At 40.5% G+C, this 17,221-nt stretch overlaps 2 protein-coding genes and 1 non-coding gene across 3 annotated transcripts in view; 2 read left to right on the top strand and 1 right to left on the bottom strand.

The window, feature by feature from the left end:
- Positions 1-17,221, bottom strand: part of NUDT2 (nudix hydrolase 2) — a 414,951-nt gene that overhangs the window by 199,116 nt on the left and 198,614 nt on the right. The gene's annotated exons all lie outside the window — the stretch shown is intronic.
- UBAP2 (ubiquitin associated protein 2) overlaps positions 1-17,221 on the top strand; it is a 101,197-nt gene that overhangs the window by 43,298 nt on the left and 40,678 nt on the right. The window contains exons 12-20 of the mRNA XM_061369033.1: positions 1,271-1,545; positions 2,674-2,846; positions 3,895-4,102; positions 5,359-5,398; positions 7,831-8,014; positions 10,158-10,224; positions 11,508-11,703; positions 12,954-13,045; positions 13,920-13,967. Coding sequence (XP_061225017.1) covers positions 1,271-1,545; positions 2,674-2,846; positions 3,895-4,102; positions 5,359-5,398; positions 7,831-8,014; positions 10,158-10,224; positions 11,508-11,703; positions 12,954-13,045; positions 13,920-13,967 — 1,283 coding nt within the window. The remainder of the gene's footprint in view (positions 1-1,270; positions 1,546-2,673; positions 2,847-3,894; positions 4,103-5,358; positions 5,399-7,830; positions 8,015-10,157; positions 10,225-11,507; positions 11,704-12,953; positions 13,046-13,919; positions 13,968-17,221) is intronic.
- On the top strand, positions 2,266-2,348 carry LOC133220734 (small nucleolar RNA SNORD121A). The gene has a single exon (XR_009727778.1). It is a non-coding gene; the product is annotated as a small nucleolar RNA SNORD121A (small nucleolar RNA).

The raw sequence follows: 17,221 nt of genomic DNA, 5'->3' as shown, positions 1-17,221 counted from the left end.
TAAACATTCCAAGTGTATCAGAAAAAAGTTTTGGTGGGCTTACATCTATCCATAAATGTTATTGCATCTTTAGAAGTTGCTGAGCCTTTATGTAAGGACATCTTTGATATAATGTGCTTGAATATTTAACTGGAACTTTGGTGTTGCTTTGTTTCTCAGCAAGTAGTGGAAAATACTTATTTTGATGTGCCTGTGCTGCTTCTGGCTGAGTAGAAGGTTGTACCATATTCTGTCTTTTTCTTCCCCACATTTTATTCTTCTAGCCATTACATGAATTTTGAATTCATACTGTGTAAATTCTTCATAACTTGCATCGCATCTGTGTTCTTTCCTTAGTGTGCTGAGAATGATGCAGGTTACCCATTTTGTCCGTTCATAATTGTATGGATTTTTCATTTGAGTAAAATTAGTAGAAACAGGGAAAATGACATAAACTAGGTTTTTGCAGTGTTGTTCCTAGCAGCATCCTCACTGTGAAGAATGATAGCTCTTGTACCTATCTCATGTGTTATGTGTATATGTTTCCAGGTAGATAAGCAGCAAATTTGGTAGCAGTTTAATCTTTGGCATGAATCAATTAAAAAAAAAAAAGGAAGTTTATTTACATTGAAAGTTGCTTTCTAAGGCACTTTACCAACTGAATAAAAAAACCCTATACATTGCAAATACTGTGGCTCTCTTATGGTTGTTAAGCAGTGCTCTGATCCCTTGCACGGCTTTCAGCATCTGTAAAATATGAAAGGGGAAGACTTGGAGCAGAACTGTCAGTGTCCAGCAACTCGGCTTTCAGTCAGATTGAGATGGTAGATGACTCCTATTTGTGTTGAAACCCTTCTTTTTTGTAGGGGCAGGAAATCCTAACTCATAATACTTCTAAGTTGCAGCTCTGGACCGATTGGAAGTAATCACATATTATTGGCACTACATTGAAACTTTGCAGCTTTTGATTAAAATAATCCATAAGAGTTTTTGAGGGCTTATGTGTGATAATATTGTGACTGTGTAAATACATTTATTTTCCTATTTTTAGGAAAGCTTAATGCTTGCCCACAGCTTTTTGCTCAAAGTAGAGAAATATAAATGTTTGTCTTACTATTGCAGTGGTAGTGTACAAGTGAAACTCATGATGTTTGAGAGAGACTTGCACATGCTATAAAATAATAGCTGTTGAGTGTGTCAAGTCACCCATGTTAGTTCATGTGGAGCTGAAGCACAAAGAGTAAAGTTTAATGCTTTAATTTTGATATTTCTTTTTCCCAAAACTGATCAGACTTTAAATCCCAGCCTGAACCATCTCCAGTTCTGAGCCAGCTCACCCAGCGACAGCATCAACAAACACAGGCAGTTCCTGTTCCGCCTCCTGGGCTGGAGTCCTCCTCCTCCCAGATAAAACTCCGAGGGCCATCTCCTGTAAACACCTCTACAGCTGTTAGCAAAATCTTACAGCTTCCTACTCTCTCTATGGATAACCAGGCAGTAACTACCCATCAAACCCACCAGAAACAGATAAAACCACCAAAACGGAGGATGACTCCAGCATCCAAGGTAGGTAACTGCATTGTGGCTTGCCCTTTGTAAATGTGAAAACATAGGAAAGCTGAAAGCTTCTGTTGGGAATAGTATGGCAGCAGGGCCAGGGTAGTGATCATCCCCCTGTACTGGGCATTGGTGAGGCTGTATCTTGAATCCTGTTGTTTAGTTCTAGGTCCCTCACTACAGGAGAGAAATGGAGGTGCTGAAGTGAGCCTAGAGAAGGGCAATGGAGCTGGTGAAGTGTCTGGAGCACAAGTGTGATTGAGAACAGCTGAGGGACCTGGGGGGTTTAGTCTGGAGAAGGCTCATGGGGGACCTTATCAGTCTGTACAACTGCCTGACAGGAGGTTGTAGTGAGGTGGGAGTCAGTCTCCCAGGTAATGAGTGATAGGACAAGAGGTAATGGCCTCAGGATGTGCCAGGAGAGGTTTAGATTAGATATTAGGAACAATTCCTTCACCGAAAAGGTTGTCAAGCACAGCAGCAGGCTTCCAAGGAAAGTGGTGGTCACCATCCCTGAAGATAATTATATGTATAGATTTGGTGCTTAGGGACATGGTTTAGTGATGTTCTTGGCAGTGTTTAGTTAATGGTTGGACTCGATAATCTTAAAGGTCTTTTCCAGCCACAATTCCATGATTCTATTCTATATGTAAGTTGCAAAGGAGAAGAAGAGCAAAGCTGATGGTATAATTTTTGTTCATAAAGTGAAAAAATTCCATGCTGTGTAGTTTCTAGGTCCAAAATGTTATCTTTTCCAAGTACGTATCTGATTGCTCTGTGTGGAAAATGACCGTTGCTGAGTGATTCTGGGTTAATTTAGTAGCCACAAGGTGAATGTTGGCTGAAGGGGGGTGGAGGCCTATGGCACTTTGATGTTGTAGAATAGTACGGCTCCAGATCATTGCACAGAATCAGTGAATTTATTTCAGGTTATAAGAATTCAGTTAGTTTATGTGATATAAACTGGGGTGTCATCGCAGATCTGGTTAGCAGCAAAGGCAGAGGCAGTACTGAAGAAGCCTGTAGTTATGGGAGGAGAGGGTGTTGGTTACTGGTGTCTCTAATATAGATAGTTCATGCAAAGGAATTATGTTGGATTTTTTTTTTTTTTTTATTTTTTTTTTCCCCTCTGTTAAGATTCCTGCCTCTGCAGTTGAGATGCCTGGATCAGCAGATGTGACAGGGTTAAATGTCCAGTTTGGAGCTTTGGAGTTTGGATCAGAGCCTGCGCTCCCAGAGTTTGGATCAACTTCAAGCAGTGAGAATAACAGCCAGGCAACCAACAATAGCTTGTATTCGAAATCTTTAAAGTATGTGTGAGTTCCCCTCCTGCGTTCTTACAGGTCTTCTTTAGGGAGTCAGGTTTGTGCCAGAAATAATCAAGGCACACTTAACACGTAATGGGAGAGGGCAATATGATGGTTTGAAAGGCTGTTTCCTATGGGTGGCATCCTAAAAGGAGAAATTCCTTTTTGAATGAGAAATCAAAATCTCCCTAGATGTGGTCAGTGTGAAGCTGGAGAGGACATGAATGTAAATGATGTTATAATAAGCTGCCCTTTATAGAATTACTTTCTCAATTTTAATTGTCTTGATTTTCAAATTTATTTGAGGATTTGTTCCTTACAACCCCTTTCTGCTTTTGATCCAAGAGACATGACCCTTTTACCATATGTGTATGTTAACAGATTGATAATGAGAAAAGAAGCCAGGCTTTCAGTATGTTGAAGCTCTTGCTGAAATGCTAAAATAGCCAATGATAAATGTCAGTGTACTAGTAACCCATTTGTTTCTTCCTTATTAATTCAAAAATTAGCTTCCGTAAAAAGCTTCATGAAGTTAATTCAATAATACTAGTAAAAATGAACTTTCACATTAATATCTAGTTTTATAAATTATTTAATCTGTTTAGAAAGTAAAATACTCCTGCATGCTTTAGAGAATTGTTTCCTCTTTGCATAGTTCATTCTTTCAGATGTTAGAATTCTATTACAAAGGAGACTGGGACTACCAGACTTTATGGATATATTTATTTTAGAAAGAGAGATTATCGTCATTGATTTATGCTTTTAGAAGGTGGAAATAACATTACTGAAAAGTGCTTGTGTGTAAACTCTTGTTTTGGTTAGGCTGGCAGAAGGAAGATGAATAGTGCTAAGTGCAGCTGATGGATTTGGAACAGTGACTAGTGGGGATGAAACCAAACTTTTTTTCATTATTAGATTTTTCTAGTGTAAGTTGCACAGATTTGACTGCATGTATATGGTAGTTGTAGGTAACTGTACAGGAGCTGATATTTTCATGAAGGTGTTTGAGATGTCATTTACCAAGATGATAAATAATTTTTACTTTTTCCAGTGATCCTTTGAATACCTCTTTGCCAATATCCAATACAGTACAGGAGTCCACCTACACAGCCTCTGCCATCACCTCTTCCAGTCTCACCTGCTCATCCCAGAGCACTACCCCAGTAACAACTTCCTCCTATGACCAGACTTCTGTGCATGGTAGGATAACGTACCAAAGCTCCATGGCTCCGTCTGAATCAACCCCGGTTGCAGTTACGGTGAGTGAATTTCAGAAATAAGACCCTGAAAAGGGTATTCTTATCTCTCGGACTTGTGTTACCCCTCTGTGTTAATACTTCCAGCCAAACCAAGTGGTATTTTTCATTCCCAAGCCCACTTGGCTTTGGTTTTGCTTTTCCTGTTGTATAGCCATTTTTGGCGGTACTGTGTTTAGGATAGAAGAACCCCTGATTTTATAGGTTTTGACATCTTAAATTACTGTTTGACCTTTTTTTCTTGGTAACACTTAACATTCTACTTGAGTTTGGTTCCCTCAAGCTTAGCTTTTTCTTTTAAAAAAAACAACACTTTTAAAAAACTTTTAAAAAACTTAAAAAAAAAAACTTTAAAAAAAGAAAAAAGAAAAAGAAAGAGCTATCTCTGTATGTAAATATTTGCCGTGGTATTTTTCCATGAATTGACACTTTTTACTCAAAGGTATATTATTTATTAGATTGATATGGCATCTAGCCATATAAAATCCCAAACTATTTGTGGCACCTCCAGTGTTATTCCTCTGTAGGACTTAAACACCAGTGGGAATTAGTTTCATGTTTTGTTTCAAAAAGCATAGGGAAAGTCTAACCTGTGACAGGATCTCTCCTGGGGGATTCAAAAGCACCTACTATCTTTGTATATGGAATATAGGTTTGTTTTAAGAGAATTTATTAAATGTTTAAGGAACTTGTCAGAGTTTGTAAGTTTATTTACTTCTGGCCTTTGTTATGTAATGGCTCAGTCACACTTGTCTTCTGCACTAGCTCGTATGTACTGGTGAGGATCAAGCATAGACTATCCACTTCTGTACTCCAGCGTTACCCAAAAACCAACTGGTGCTTCTCAAGTCTTATCTTTCAATGGAAAAAAATTGGCGTCTCTGTGTAACTTGGATAGTTAAAATTGTGAGTTGCATTAGATCAAAAGCACAACCATTTCCTATATGTTAATGCAATTCTTTCTTTCATATCGGTGTGAACCTGAAGTTTATGTTCTATGCAGTACATGGGAAGGTCTTCTGCTGATGGGTGTAGTATGGGCAGTGTATGGGATTCTGTGTGTTCAGGGCACCTTGCACTTCAGACAATTATTACGTGGTTTTGTTGAAGGCAGTATAAAATATATTTTTTTCTGCCTTTTTTTGTCTTTCAATTTAGAATGAATATAGAAATTTGCATGAAGCATGTTCGATGTGTGATTCAGTCTGAAAATTTAGTATGCTTCTAAGATGATTTATTGATTTCTTCTTTGTTTACAGAATGGGCACAGTGGTGCTAGAACACAGGCGACTCTTGACAGTAAGTTTACAAAGCTTGGTTGCGCAAAGGACTTTCTGATCTTTCCTTGTTACTTGCTGAGCACACAACTGTAGCAGTGACATCTGGTTTAAGGTTTTCTATTGTTCTCCCTGACTAATTCTTGGCTGACCTATTTGAGTTTCTTTTGTGCTTGCACATAGTACAGTGCTTGCTTCTTGACTTTCAGTCAAGAATTGTTAGCAGCCCTAATAAATCTACAAACCTAAGCAGTCTTAGAATTAAAGAAGCTGCTTTGCTGCTGCTTGTCCTTTTAAATTTACCTGCCAAAATTATTTAATATAAGATGAAAAATTAATATTTAATTTCTTAGCAATTCCCCCAGTTCTCAGTTGGGAAGTTGCAAGTAGCGTTTAGCTATAATGAAACAGTCACAATCCTTGAGTGCGGTGTAGTGGGTATAGTGCTACTTACGCCCTGTAACGTGTCCATGGGGAGTAAGGGTGACTAACGCGTTCCCTCTGACAGGTAGTTTGCTGCCTTGCACTGGAGTAACACCACGACAGTACTGGCTCTGATACAGGCATAACCGTTAGCTTCATTTTGGTCTGTTTCTAATGTGGTATTTTACTTGTAGCACTCCTACAGCTCTCTTCCTGAAGTTAAAATAATTGAAGTGTAGTATTTCCTTTTCTGACCTATATGGGCTGCCCTATGGAAGTTTTCAAGGGCAGCAGTCTGAATAAACATCTTTTAGTATACCAACACTTCAATTTCAGGTTTGTCCTCCTCTTAAGCATCTCTTCAGGTAGGTCATTAGTGTTGCAGCCTTATTTTTTTATACTTCTGAGTAGAAAGAAGTTGAGTATTCAGACCTGTAAACAGTGTTAGTGCCAAGTTCAATTTAAATGAGTGGGAAGAGTGTATATGTCCGAAGAGTTACCACTTAAAATATTGTTATATATAGAGACAACTTTTCAAGTGGAAAACTTTCCTACTCTAATGTACAGAATTAATAAGCAATTTACAAAATTCACTACAGGACTTGTCATTTTGCTATGGAAAATAAAAATCTGATAATTCCTAGTTTTGGTGGGTTTTTTTTTTTTCTTTTTGTTTTGTTTTGTTTTGTTTGTTTGGTTTTTGGGTTTTTTTTTGTTTGTTTGGGTTTTTTTTTTGTTTTTTTTTTTTTTTTTTTTTTTTAGTTATTCTGTGATGGCTTTATTAGTCCCTTTTTCTATGCCCATTTTCTTTTGAAAAAACTGTCAGGTTTTTTTGTTTGTTTTTGTTTTTTTTTTCTGTATCTCATGCGCATAAACTGAAATCGGCCTTCTTCCATGTATTTATTTCATGCGTCCAAATCAATCAGTTTCCTTCTCTGTTGTCAGTTACTCTCCTGCTTACAGCCACAGCAAGGACCTTTTGATTTCTGTTTGTTCTGGCTAAATGACCAAGTCCAGCAACCTGACCTGGATCATTTAGCCAGAACAATAACGTGAACAATCTGGGTAGAGGACCTTCCAAGTGCATGTTTGACTTCTCTTTGGTGACCGTTCTAAAACTGTCTTCATGTGTACTGCTGGTTGGTGATTCACTGGGTAGTGGTCTCTGTTGTGCTGAGGAAGCATGGCCCTGCAGATGGCAGGGCTCAGCTCTTTCTGGGTTTTTTTGATGGGTGAGTGCCTTTGAATCTTTGAACTTTGCATTGTTTTCGCAGGACAAGTTGCAAATGTAGAAACTGGGAGTTAATGTTGTGCTATAAAGTTGTTCAGTGTCTTATTACAGTACAGTGATCCTTTGGAAAGGCACACCTGTGGCAAACAAATTTTACTCTGTGTAGTCAAAAATGTAATATTGAAGCTAAACACTTTCTGATATCTAGGTCAAATAAAGTAAGTCAGTATTTGACAACTCTTGAGCCATTAAAAGTCCTTAATGCTGTGTTCGATTTTGGCCTTTTATTGTAGCTGGTTTTATTCTACTGCATTACACATTTGTCTGAGTACTCCAAATGGATAAGTGCCTTTGTACTACAGGGATGTGGGTCTTGATCATCAAAGGTGCTATGCAGGTTGCAAGGAAGAAGCAGAGGTGTAGGTAAAAGCAGATTATTTGAAAAGCTCAAATTACTTTTATTTACAGAACCAAATCAAAGGTATTTTAAAATGAGGATTGACTTGTGAGCGAAAGCTAGTAATCCTGATAGTGGGAGATGAAGTGCAGAAGACTGTAGTTTACTACAGGTGTAGTAGTGAAAATTATTAATCTGTTGTAGGCGAACAGCTTAAAGGGAAAAAGCAATAGCTCTGTTGCTGTTTGATTTTTCTTTAATAGCCAGATTGCTTGATGCTGGTACTTAAGCGTCAGGTTTTTGTAAACCGAGAGGAGAATACTGTTGTGTTCCTGAATCCAGGCTGGGATGTCAGGTATGCTGGAATTTGTCTTTTAATGCCTTTTTTTTTAATTTGTTACAGCTACTTCATCAGTTCCAGCACCTAAGACAGAGCCTCCTCCCTCATTACCTTCTGCTGGTTCTCTGCCTAGTGTGGTATCCACCACTGCCTCGCTTTTGCCTTCATCATCGCAGCATGTGGCGACATTGCCCAGCTTGCCCCAGTCTGGTGATTTGGCCAGCTGCTCACTTTCCCAGTTAAGCAGGTACAGGAGGAGTTGTGATAAACTGAAAGGGTTTCCGTTCTGGGGAAAGAACAGACATAAGGGTGATTGTGTAAGGGGGCTGTCAGACACCAGGGTCCCCTTTTCTGACGTTAACTAGGAGAGATCTAGGAGAGACCAGGATGTTTCTGGTTTCAAAGCATCAGCTTTGGGCTGCTTTTTAATGATAGAGCAACACTTGCTGCCCTCAAGTTTTTGTGGTATATAAACAACTTTGTGTTTCAAGGGGCTCCTGCTTCAATCATGCCAGCTAAATTGATTCCCCTAGTTTGCTTTCCCTACTTTGTCCACAGTGCCTGCTGTTTGTTTAATGTCATATGTTTGATATCATTCCTGGTTAATTTTGAAATATTGTAATTTCATTTATATTTGTATTTCTTAAAACCCAGAAATAATTCCACAGGGAACGTGTGTGTGTTTGTGGGTGAGTTTGTTTGTTTTTCTAAGACATTTCCTTAAGACACTTTGAAATACCAGATTGGTGTTCTGGAAGTGCATTCAGTGCAGCCTATCTCATTTGCTCTATCTGTCCGATTTACCTCAGTACTTATTACATGAGCTTCATCCTCAGGCAGGTAACATCCTGAGGTTGTACTGGTTGAGCTGTATTTTTAATGCTCACCTTCATAGTGTATTTGTTAATGTAGGAAACTAATTTGGTGGGGTAGCAAGGGTTTTTTTCCTGTTTCACAGCTAGGACATTGTTGATTCAATACACTAGTGTTTTCTATTTAATAAAATGCTAAATATGTCAAATAACAAGAATTTTTCCATTCACATTAACATCATGTCCTCACGTTTGTTGAAAAGCTGTAAACATTGATAGAAATTTTAAATGGAGGGGTAATGCTTCTAGGGAGATAACAAGTGCCATGAAAAGATGATGCCTGAATTCTAAGCATGTCGATTTGATTGTGCTTGTGGCTGCTGTATGTGTCTCTACCATAGATCAGAAACTGGATTAAGGCTTTTTAGAAGAGCTGGGGAGAGTGGTGAAGGAGCAGTTTAAAACTGCATGTTGGAATGAACTATTTCTTTCCTTGCTGCCTGAAGTGATGCCATTGTAATTCTTGCAGATGGGGAGCAGTCTTAGAGAATGGCAGTAACATTAATCTATGAAACTGCTGAGATTTATTCTGGTCCCACACCTTGAAAAGCAGCCGGAAGTGTTTACCTTTAAGTTAGGGAATATACTTTAGCCCGCAGCTTTGTTACAAAAACTGATGTATTTTCTTGTGGCTATTTCCATAGAGAAAACTTAAGTATTTGTTATGATTAGGATTTTCATGCCTCTGATTCCACATGAGGAGGAGTTTCTTGAGCACCAAATCATATGTATTTTTATGGCTTTGGTTTGCCTTTGTTCAGAGTTCATTATATTTATTCCATACTGTACATTAAGTTATGTTCTTGACCTCGAATGTAAAGTGTAAGTTTTATCAGTGTAAATGTTTAAGAACCAGTTTCAGTCACCTTTCAGGGAGACACTTAAAGGCCTTGGGATTATAAATGAATGTTGGTGGTGCCAGAAGTTCACAGGCTTGCTCAGATAGGGGGAAAAATGTGGTACTAAAGCTTTGAGTGGTTGAACTAAACTTAGGCAGGTTAAAATGTGAGAAAAAACATAATAAAACAAAGCACTGCCTCACCTAATTAATACCTGTGCCCTGTGGCAAGCAGCAGCAGATCCTTAGGAAAAGAATGAGACACAAACTTCCTTTTCTGTGTATCTTCTGGGTTTGGATTTTAAGTGTCTTGGTGTTGTTGCTACATAATTCCTGAAGCGACTGTTGTTTTTCTAAAAATATAGTGAATTGATAAATACAGATTATTGATGTTTCAGATGTTTCTTGTTTATAGTATTTGTCTCTGTTCTTCAACTTTTTTTTTTAAGTAGTAGGATACTAATTTAAAGGAAAAATGTCTGTAGCGGTGTGTATATATGCACAATTTTCTCTAATATCCTATGGTGTGTTTATGTATACATGCATCTACAAGTTTTGTTCTTTTAACTAATATCCTATTACCTACTCTGTTTACATATGTGTTCATATATATAAAATATATATATTAAAAACAGTTCTGGAAAAAATAATTTTGGCAATCCTTTGCAATTTTTTTATAGCTCCCTTTCCAATCATCAGAGCAGCCTCTCCCCTGCCTCAGTGTTGTCTTCAGGTGCATCACACGTGGTAAGACCTATTTGGATTTCAACAGATGTTTGGCATATGGTCAGTTTATCTGATTATTAAGGCCCTCTCTCTTAAAGTTCATTGTGCCCCACTACCCTCTGAACCAAAGCAAGAGCCTTATCTCAGGGAATAAGGACTGCCAGCCCTCTAGTGGTAAAAAAGTCTTTACCACTTGTGATTTGTATTAGGTCAGGAATGGCTGTTGCAGACTTGCCAGTGACACAGCTGCAGATGAAAACTTCGTGCCAGCAAGGGGGAATGGAATAAAGAAAGAATTTCTTGCAGCAAATACACTCAGGAGGGGAAATAAATCTTTAGAAGTGGCTGTCTGAAACTGCTTCAAAAACGTGGACTGTTAATGTCTAGCAATCTGCACTCCAGAGGTTAGCTGGCAAAATACAGGTGGTTGCATGATACATGTCATGACAAATGTCTCATGACAGATGATTGTGAGTTTACCATGTGGCATTGTTATCACCTGTCTATTTAATGCATTTGTTCAAATGGTAGTGAACACAGTGCTATAGATGAGGATCCACAAACAAAGGTCAGAAACATGGCCTTGTTCTGTGATGGGGTATTTCTGTACAATTCCATTTGGGGTCTGCAGATAGGTTATTACTTTTCTTTATGCCTCTATTTTGGTTTGTAATGCTCCATCCCTATGGAGTACGTAACTTGAAGGTTCACACTTAATCAGACATCCATCTTTTCTGTTGTCAAGAGTTATTTTGGCTTCTGTGTGTTGATGACACTGTTTTGCAAGTGTGATCAGCTTACAGCTGAGGCACTCTTGAGGTGCTGGATTTAAAAGAGAAGCTCTTATCCTCATTTGTTCGTGCAGTACATCTGCTCTGAGCTTGTTTACCATGCTAACTCTGTGTGGGGTACTGCAGTTTTAATCTTCTAAATTCCACAAGCGCATTTGGAAACAAATACAGTCTTTTGAAAGAATATAGGAGTTTATTTTTCATAACAAGTACTAGCTTAAAGGAGTGTACAGGCGAAGGGCAAGAAATGATGTGATGGAGTGGCGTTTCAGTTACTATAGAATAATTTTGCGATGACGTAGTGATTTGAATTTAATAATTTTATTTGAATACTTAAAATCACAAGCATGCAACTTAGTTGCTTCCTTGGTATATAGATAATGCTTATCTTTTGCATGTGCTGCTACTACTTTAAAGATTATTGGGGTTTTTTTGATGGTTGGTCATCACCCCAACATCTTCCACTGTGGTTTATTTGCTCTGTGATTATCATTCTTTCTGTCTCCTTTCTAGCACACTAGTGTTGAGAACACAAGTTCGCTCCAGCCTTCAACAACCTTTTCAACTGTTTCAACCTCAGCCACTAGCACCACCTCTTCAGTTGTCAGCATGGCAAGCAGTATGAACACTACAAACAGCCTTGGCCTGAGCGTTTCCAGTGTGTCCATACCAACTGCTACCACACGAGCAGCTCCCTTAGTGTCTTCAGGTTTGCAATATTAACAGATCGCGTGGATAGACAGAGGACTTCAGTCGGCAGGGCTGTCAGTTGAGCATCTCACCAGCCATAACTACGCTGAGAAATCCACACTCTCGACTAGCATTTTCAGCTTGCTTAATTTGCTGGCTTATAAAATAAAGTTGTCTGGTTCTGTGTATTTGAAATATTTCTTAGGGTGTTATGTGGCATTTATATAGCACATTCCATCCCCAAAGAGTTTGATAAGTAGACACCAATGCAGTTCTGACTTTGGAAATCTTGGTCTAAGAGATTCACACAGTTTGTGTTACAGGTTGTGATCAGCTTTTGGCTGTGAGTTCACCTTAGGTTTAATTTCAGCCTTCTCTGTGACTTGAATTCATTTGCGAGTATTGGTATATACTGCAGTGTCCTCATTATCATATGCCATATCCCTACTGCCACATGTACAGAAAGAAAAAGTGTCTGGTGTCTGGATCATTTCACAGCAAACAGTACTTCAGAAAAAGGGCCCACAGAGAGAGAAAGGTGGGGAGGCCTCTTGCACTGAAGTGGAAGCAATGATAAATTCTCTCGTTTCTCTGTAAGCAACTTAAGTGCTAAATGGAAATCCTGTGGAGGGAAGTGAATGATTCAGATATTAAGATCAAGCTTACTTATGGAAGGATTTCCCATACTTTGTAGATGAAGGGTGATGACTTTCCAAAGTGCCTTTTTTTTTTTTTTCATTGCCTGCTTCCTAGCCCTGCTTCATGGAGGCAACATAAACTGTTTCAGTCTTCCTCTTGTTGCTATTCTCAGTTGCAGTAAGTCACCCATGGAAAGTAGTCTGGCAACATGTAGTGCTTTCCAGTCTGCTGCTGGTGTTAAGGGAGAATGTGTTGACAGAGCAGAAAACGGGAGAATTTGCTCTCTTAGATTGAGAACAATGCCTGAATTTTGCTTTCAGGAAAGGAGTGAGGAAGGAAGAAGTTTCTGTAATTCTTGTAATCCCCTTGGAGAAAGTAAATGACAGAATGAGACTGTTCTGTGCTGGGACTGCTTTCAGTTCTAAGTCGCCTGTACTTTTCCTGCCTTGAGGCACAGTTAAACCCTTCAGCCTATTTTGAGTGTTTTCATCAACCAGCACAAAATTATTCTACTTAGGTCTGCTAAGCTATCACAGTGCAGCCGCCAGGGCTTGTGAGAGATTTTGTCTCGATGCTGAAGCCTTATCTTCTCTAGAGGCTTGTTAAAGTATCTGTATTTTGATTCTGCAGGCAAAGCTCCCCCAAACCTGCCCCAAGGTGTACCACCCTTGTTGCATAACCAGTATATTGTGGGACCTGGAGGACTTCTGCCTGCCTACCCAGTAAGCAATTTAATTGTTCTGTCCTTGACTGCTTAACTCTTAGTGCAAGTGGGCCCTCCAGACCTGCTGCTGTCTATGCCAAGGCATTAATGTTGGCACATGTTGCACCTGGAATTGCTGTTCCAAATGCTGAAGGATGTATGAATTGTATTCTGGGAGGGTAGTTACTGTTGATAGTAAACTGCAGAAGTGTTTGTACAGACCTGATTGGCTGCTGTTGAAGCTAAATGTGCATGTTGTTGTGCTTTTCAGTGCTATCAGTTTTTAGGCCGTTTTAGTAGAATTACACTTGTTCAGGTTTGTGATAGCGGAATAGATTTTCTGTAGTAAGAGTTGAAATGTTCCATGTGTCCTGTCTGCCATACTTTGAAAGATTGCACATAGCTGCTTGGTGCTTGACCAGGATCAATACATTTTTTGTTATCTGTTATTTTGAATTGGAAACTTCATCTTTCTGTATCACACTGAATACAAGGGGATACCATAGGTCTCTTTGTGGTCTAGTCATAAAATAACAATTCCTGCTATTCTCTGCTGCAATCATTACTTCTAAGAAGGCTGATTCTCTTACGCCCAAATCTGAATGCCCTGTAGATTTTTTACGTGTTGATGAAAGATGCATCTGTAGAAACAGTGTTGAAGGCAGGACAGTCAAGCTCTCCTCAGAGGACTGCTCTCGTCAAGAAACATCAGAGTGACAAGCCATTTTAAGTACCAGCCTTAAAATGCTACAGCATGCTGTGGTGGCACAACGCAATGTATAGATGTACACCTTTAAAATAGACTGGGCCTAAGTCAAGCTCCTGTTTAAAGCCACAAACTGGTCAGAGAAAAGTGCTATAATGATGTTGTATTTTTATCTGTCTTTAAGCAGATTTATGGTTATGATGATCTTCAAATGCTTCAATCCAGGCTGCCAATGGTAAGTAAATGACATAATTTATTTACATTTAAACAAGTTATCTTCAGTGTTGATCAATTGTGTTCAGTTTGTTGAACACAAACTTGTTCGTTTAGTGGTGGTTAAGACCTTATCTTTCTATTTTATGTTCTGTTTTATTAAATATTCACAAACAGTTTCTCTGGGTGGTACAAATTGATACAGAGCAGCTGTTGCATCATGCATTTGTCATCTGGAAATTCTGTAAACAGCAAGTATGGTCTGTCCTTTTGAGTGGTGAAATTTTCTATTGTTGTAGCAGCAGTATGAGGTCTTCTAAAATCTAGTTTAAATCAGAGTGTGAATGTTTAGTTTTGCCAGCAGGTAAGGTTGAACACCAAGTACACAAATTGATAGCCAGTAGGTGCTCCTGGTGTTGAAGGTGCTCATAGGTGGAGATCTTTGTATGCATATCATGGCAATAAATGCAGGTGAGCTGCAGGAGGGAGAGTATAGGAAGTTTTCTTTCTTACCAGATCCAGAATGTAAATGGCATGTTAGAGACACTGAGCTCCCAGACAGATTGACAAATGATCCTCAGCCTAGGTTGCAGAAAGGCAAAGAATTTTGTTTTCAGGAAAGTAGGACAGGGATCTTGGGGAGAGACAGTCAGGTAGTATGTAACTGAGAAGTCACAAGATAAAATGCTGAAGTTTATTGGGGCGGGGGGAAGGCAAAAATGGAGCAATAAGTCAGGATCTGGAAAAGAAGTATCACTGGGTGAATGCAATAATTAAAGGTCCAGGTCAGTACTGGGTCTTTCACGTGGAGTCTGGGGACAATCAGAGTTACATAGTCAAAGATGGGTACAGGGATGTTGCAGAAAAACCCTGCCCACCTGCACATCCTGAATTAAAAGAATACAGCCATGCACATTGCTGAAGATAGCCAATGAGGCATGATCCTTGGAACAACTGTAAGCTGAAAAGAATAGCAAAGCTAGAAAAACCTTGCCTTGCAACCCCGACACACATGGTTGCATTGGTAGGATCTTTTATAGGATTGCTGTTCACTTCCATCAGCCTGCATTCCCCAGATGTTTCTTCATTTTCTGTTGCTCTCTGGGCAGGAGTGCTTTTCTCTACATAGATGGACCACAGAGTCATGCAAGGGGCTGGAGCTAAGCATGACTCTTAATGGAAATTTAAGCTCCAAGAGGCCAGCAGCTGAAAATTATTGATGTGTTCTATATCTGTAGCTAGAGCAAATGAAAAGAAATAAATTAATGGAAATGCATAATCTAAAATAAAGACAGGAAAGCAGCAGGAGAAAAGATTCTTAACCTCTCCATTAAGAGAAAGAGTAAGGATGAACTAGAGAAAATGGTAGGATTCATGTTGTTAGTGTGGCTGGATATAACACTAAGTTCTACAATATCTGGAAAGCAGGTGCCAGGAGGATGGTGCTGCACTCTTTTCAGTGATGCCCAGCAACAGGACAAGGAGCAAGGGTCATAAACAAAAAAAAAAGTTGTTACACCACAAGAGAAGGAAGACAATCTTTATGCTGAAGGTTGTAGACCACTGTAACAGGCCAGCCAGGGTGGTACTGGAGTCTCTTTCTCTGGAGACATTACAAACACGCCTGGATGCATCCCTGTGTAACCTGCTTTAGGTGGCCATGCCTTGGCAGAAGGTTGTACTGGATGATCTCCAGAGATCCCTTCCAACGCTACTGATTCAGTGATTATGTGATTGTGAGTTCTGCAAGCTTTTGGAGCAGGGAAACGCATGTGTGGCGCTGGTGGTAGTGTCAGGGCATTGTTGAGCTGGGAACCACAGTGATGTCTGGCAGTGTTGTGTTGTTGCTTGCTGTGGTTGGGATTCTGGAACATGCAGGATGATGTGGGGTGGTGGAAGGTGCAGGATGATCTGGCGTTGCCAGGTGCCATCAGTGCAGGAGGCAGGGCCATGGTGGATGTGCATGGCTGGGCCCTTGTGCGTGTTGCCCTACAAGAGTTGGTGCAGCAGAGAGGCTGTCAAGCAGCGCAGACAGAGAGTTGTTGTGGCAGGTGGGTGAAGAGGCCGGAGTAGCCAAAGGTGGCCTCATGCAAGGGCTCTGTGCCATGCCTGTGCTTCCTAGAGGCACAGCATGGCTTGGGCTGGGTTGGGAGTGATTTTGCCAGTTCTGTGTGTTCCAGCTGCCAAGCACTGAGCAGATCCCCTTTCACCAGATGAGGTGTCTCTGGGCCATGAGGAGCCCGAGCTGGAATGTTTCGGGGAACGGGGCGTCTCCCATTTCTCTGAGAAACCACTTGGAGATTTTTAGCAGTGTCATGGTAAATAGTGTAGATCGCCTGAATGTCGGTCTTGTTGGTGTGAAAGCCTTGCTCCTTATCCGATGGCGACAGGCCCTATACAAAGGCCTGGCCCTGTTCGAAGGCCTGTCCCCATGGTTCTCGTTAAGCCCCTTAAAGGCCACTGGAACTTCTCCCTGGAGTCTTCCCTTGTCCACACGCCCAACACTCTTGGCCTTTCCTGCTCAGAGCTGTGTTCCAAGCCTGTGGTGGTGTTCGTGCTCCTGCCATGGGAGCAGCACAAGAGGTCTCTGCCTTGCGTGTAGTGAGTAGACCAGAGGCGGTGCTTCTTGTTGGGTCTGAAGTGGGCTGGGTGGAAGACATTGAGGATGCAAATGTCAGAGAATTGCTTGTGCAGAGAATGGCTGAACTCTGTCAGAGGCTTTCCAAAGAGGTGTTGTGAAGTGCCTTATTGGAGAGGTGTCAGGTGCAAGTGTGGGCATGGGGGTGTGCAGATCCCTGTTTGGAGCAGGGCTTCGAGAAGGTGCTGGGGAGAAGTGGCCTCCCGACGGCCGAAGGAGAGGTTGGTACGCTTGTGAGAAGAGAAGCAGTGCCGGCATTTTGTCAAGAGTATGGCTGAGTATGCGGAACAGGAGAGGTGCCCAATGACTGGAGTAGACCAGGGTTACTCTGTCTATCGAAAGAGCAAGAAAGAGGTTCCGGGAAATCACCGACCTCCATAGAAAAATACACCCCTAAATAAACGATTTAACTACACTCGGAGCACTGTGTGTAGTTCTGGTGTCCTCAATATTGGAAGGATGAAGAGCTGTTGAGGCAAGTCCAGAGAAGGCAATAAGGATGATCAGGGGAACAGAAAGACCTCCCATATGAACAGAGGCCGAGAAAGTTGGGCTGTTCATCCTGGAGAAGAAAAGCTGCGTGGAAAACTCACAGCAGCATTCCGGTATGTAAAGGTGGCCTATGAGGATGCAGGAGA

This window comes from Neopsephotus bourkii, unplaced genomic scaffold (assembly GCF_033783945.1).
Source record: "Neopsephotus bourkii isolate Nb327-2 ecotype Australia unplaced genomic scaffold, CSIRO-AGI_Nbou_v1 NB_1471, whole genome shotgun sequence".
NCBI classification, from domain to species: Eukaryota; Metazoa; Chordata; class Aves; order Psittaciformes; family Psittacidae; genus Neopsephotus; species Neopsephotus bourkii.
The sequence above is the reverse complement of the archived record's forward strand: the minus strand, read 5'-3'. Positions and strand labels throughout refer to the sequence as shown.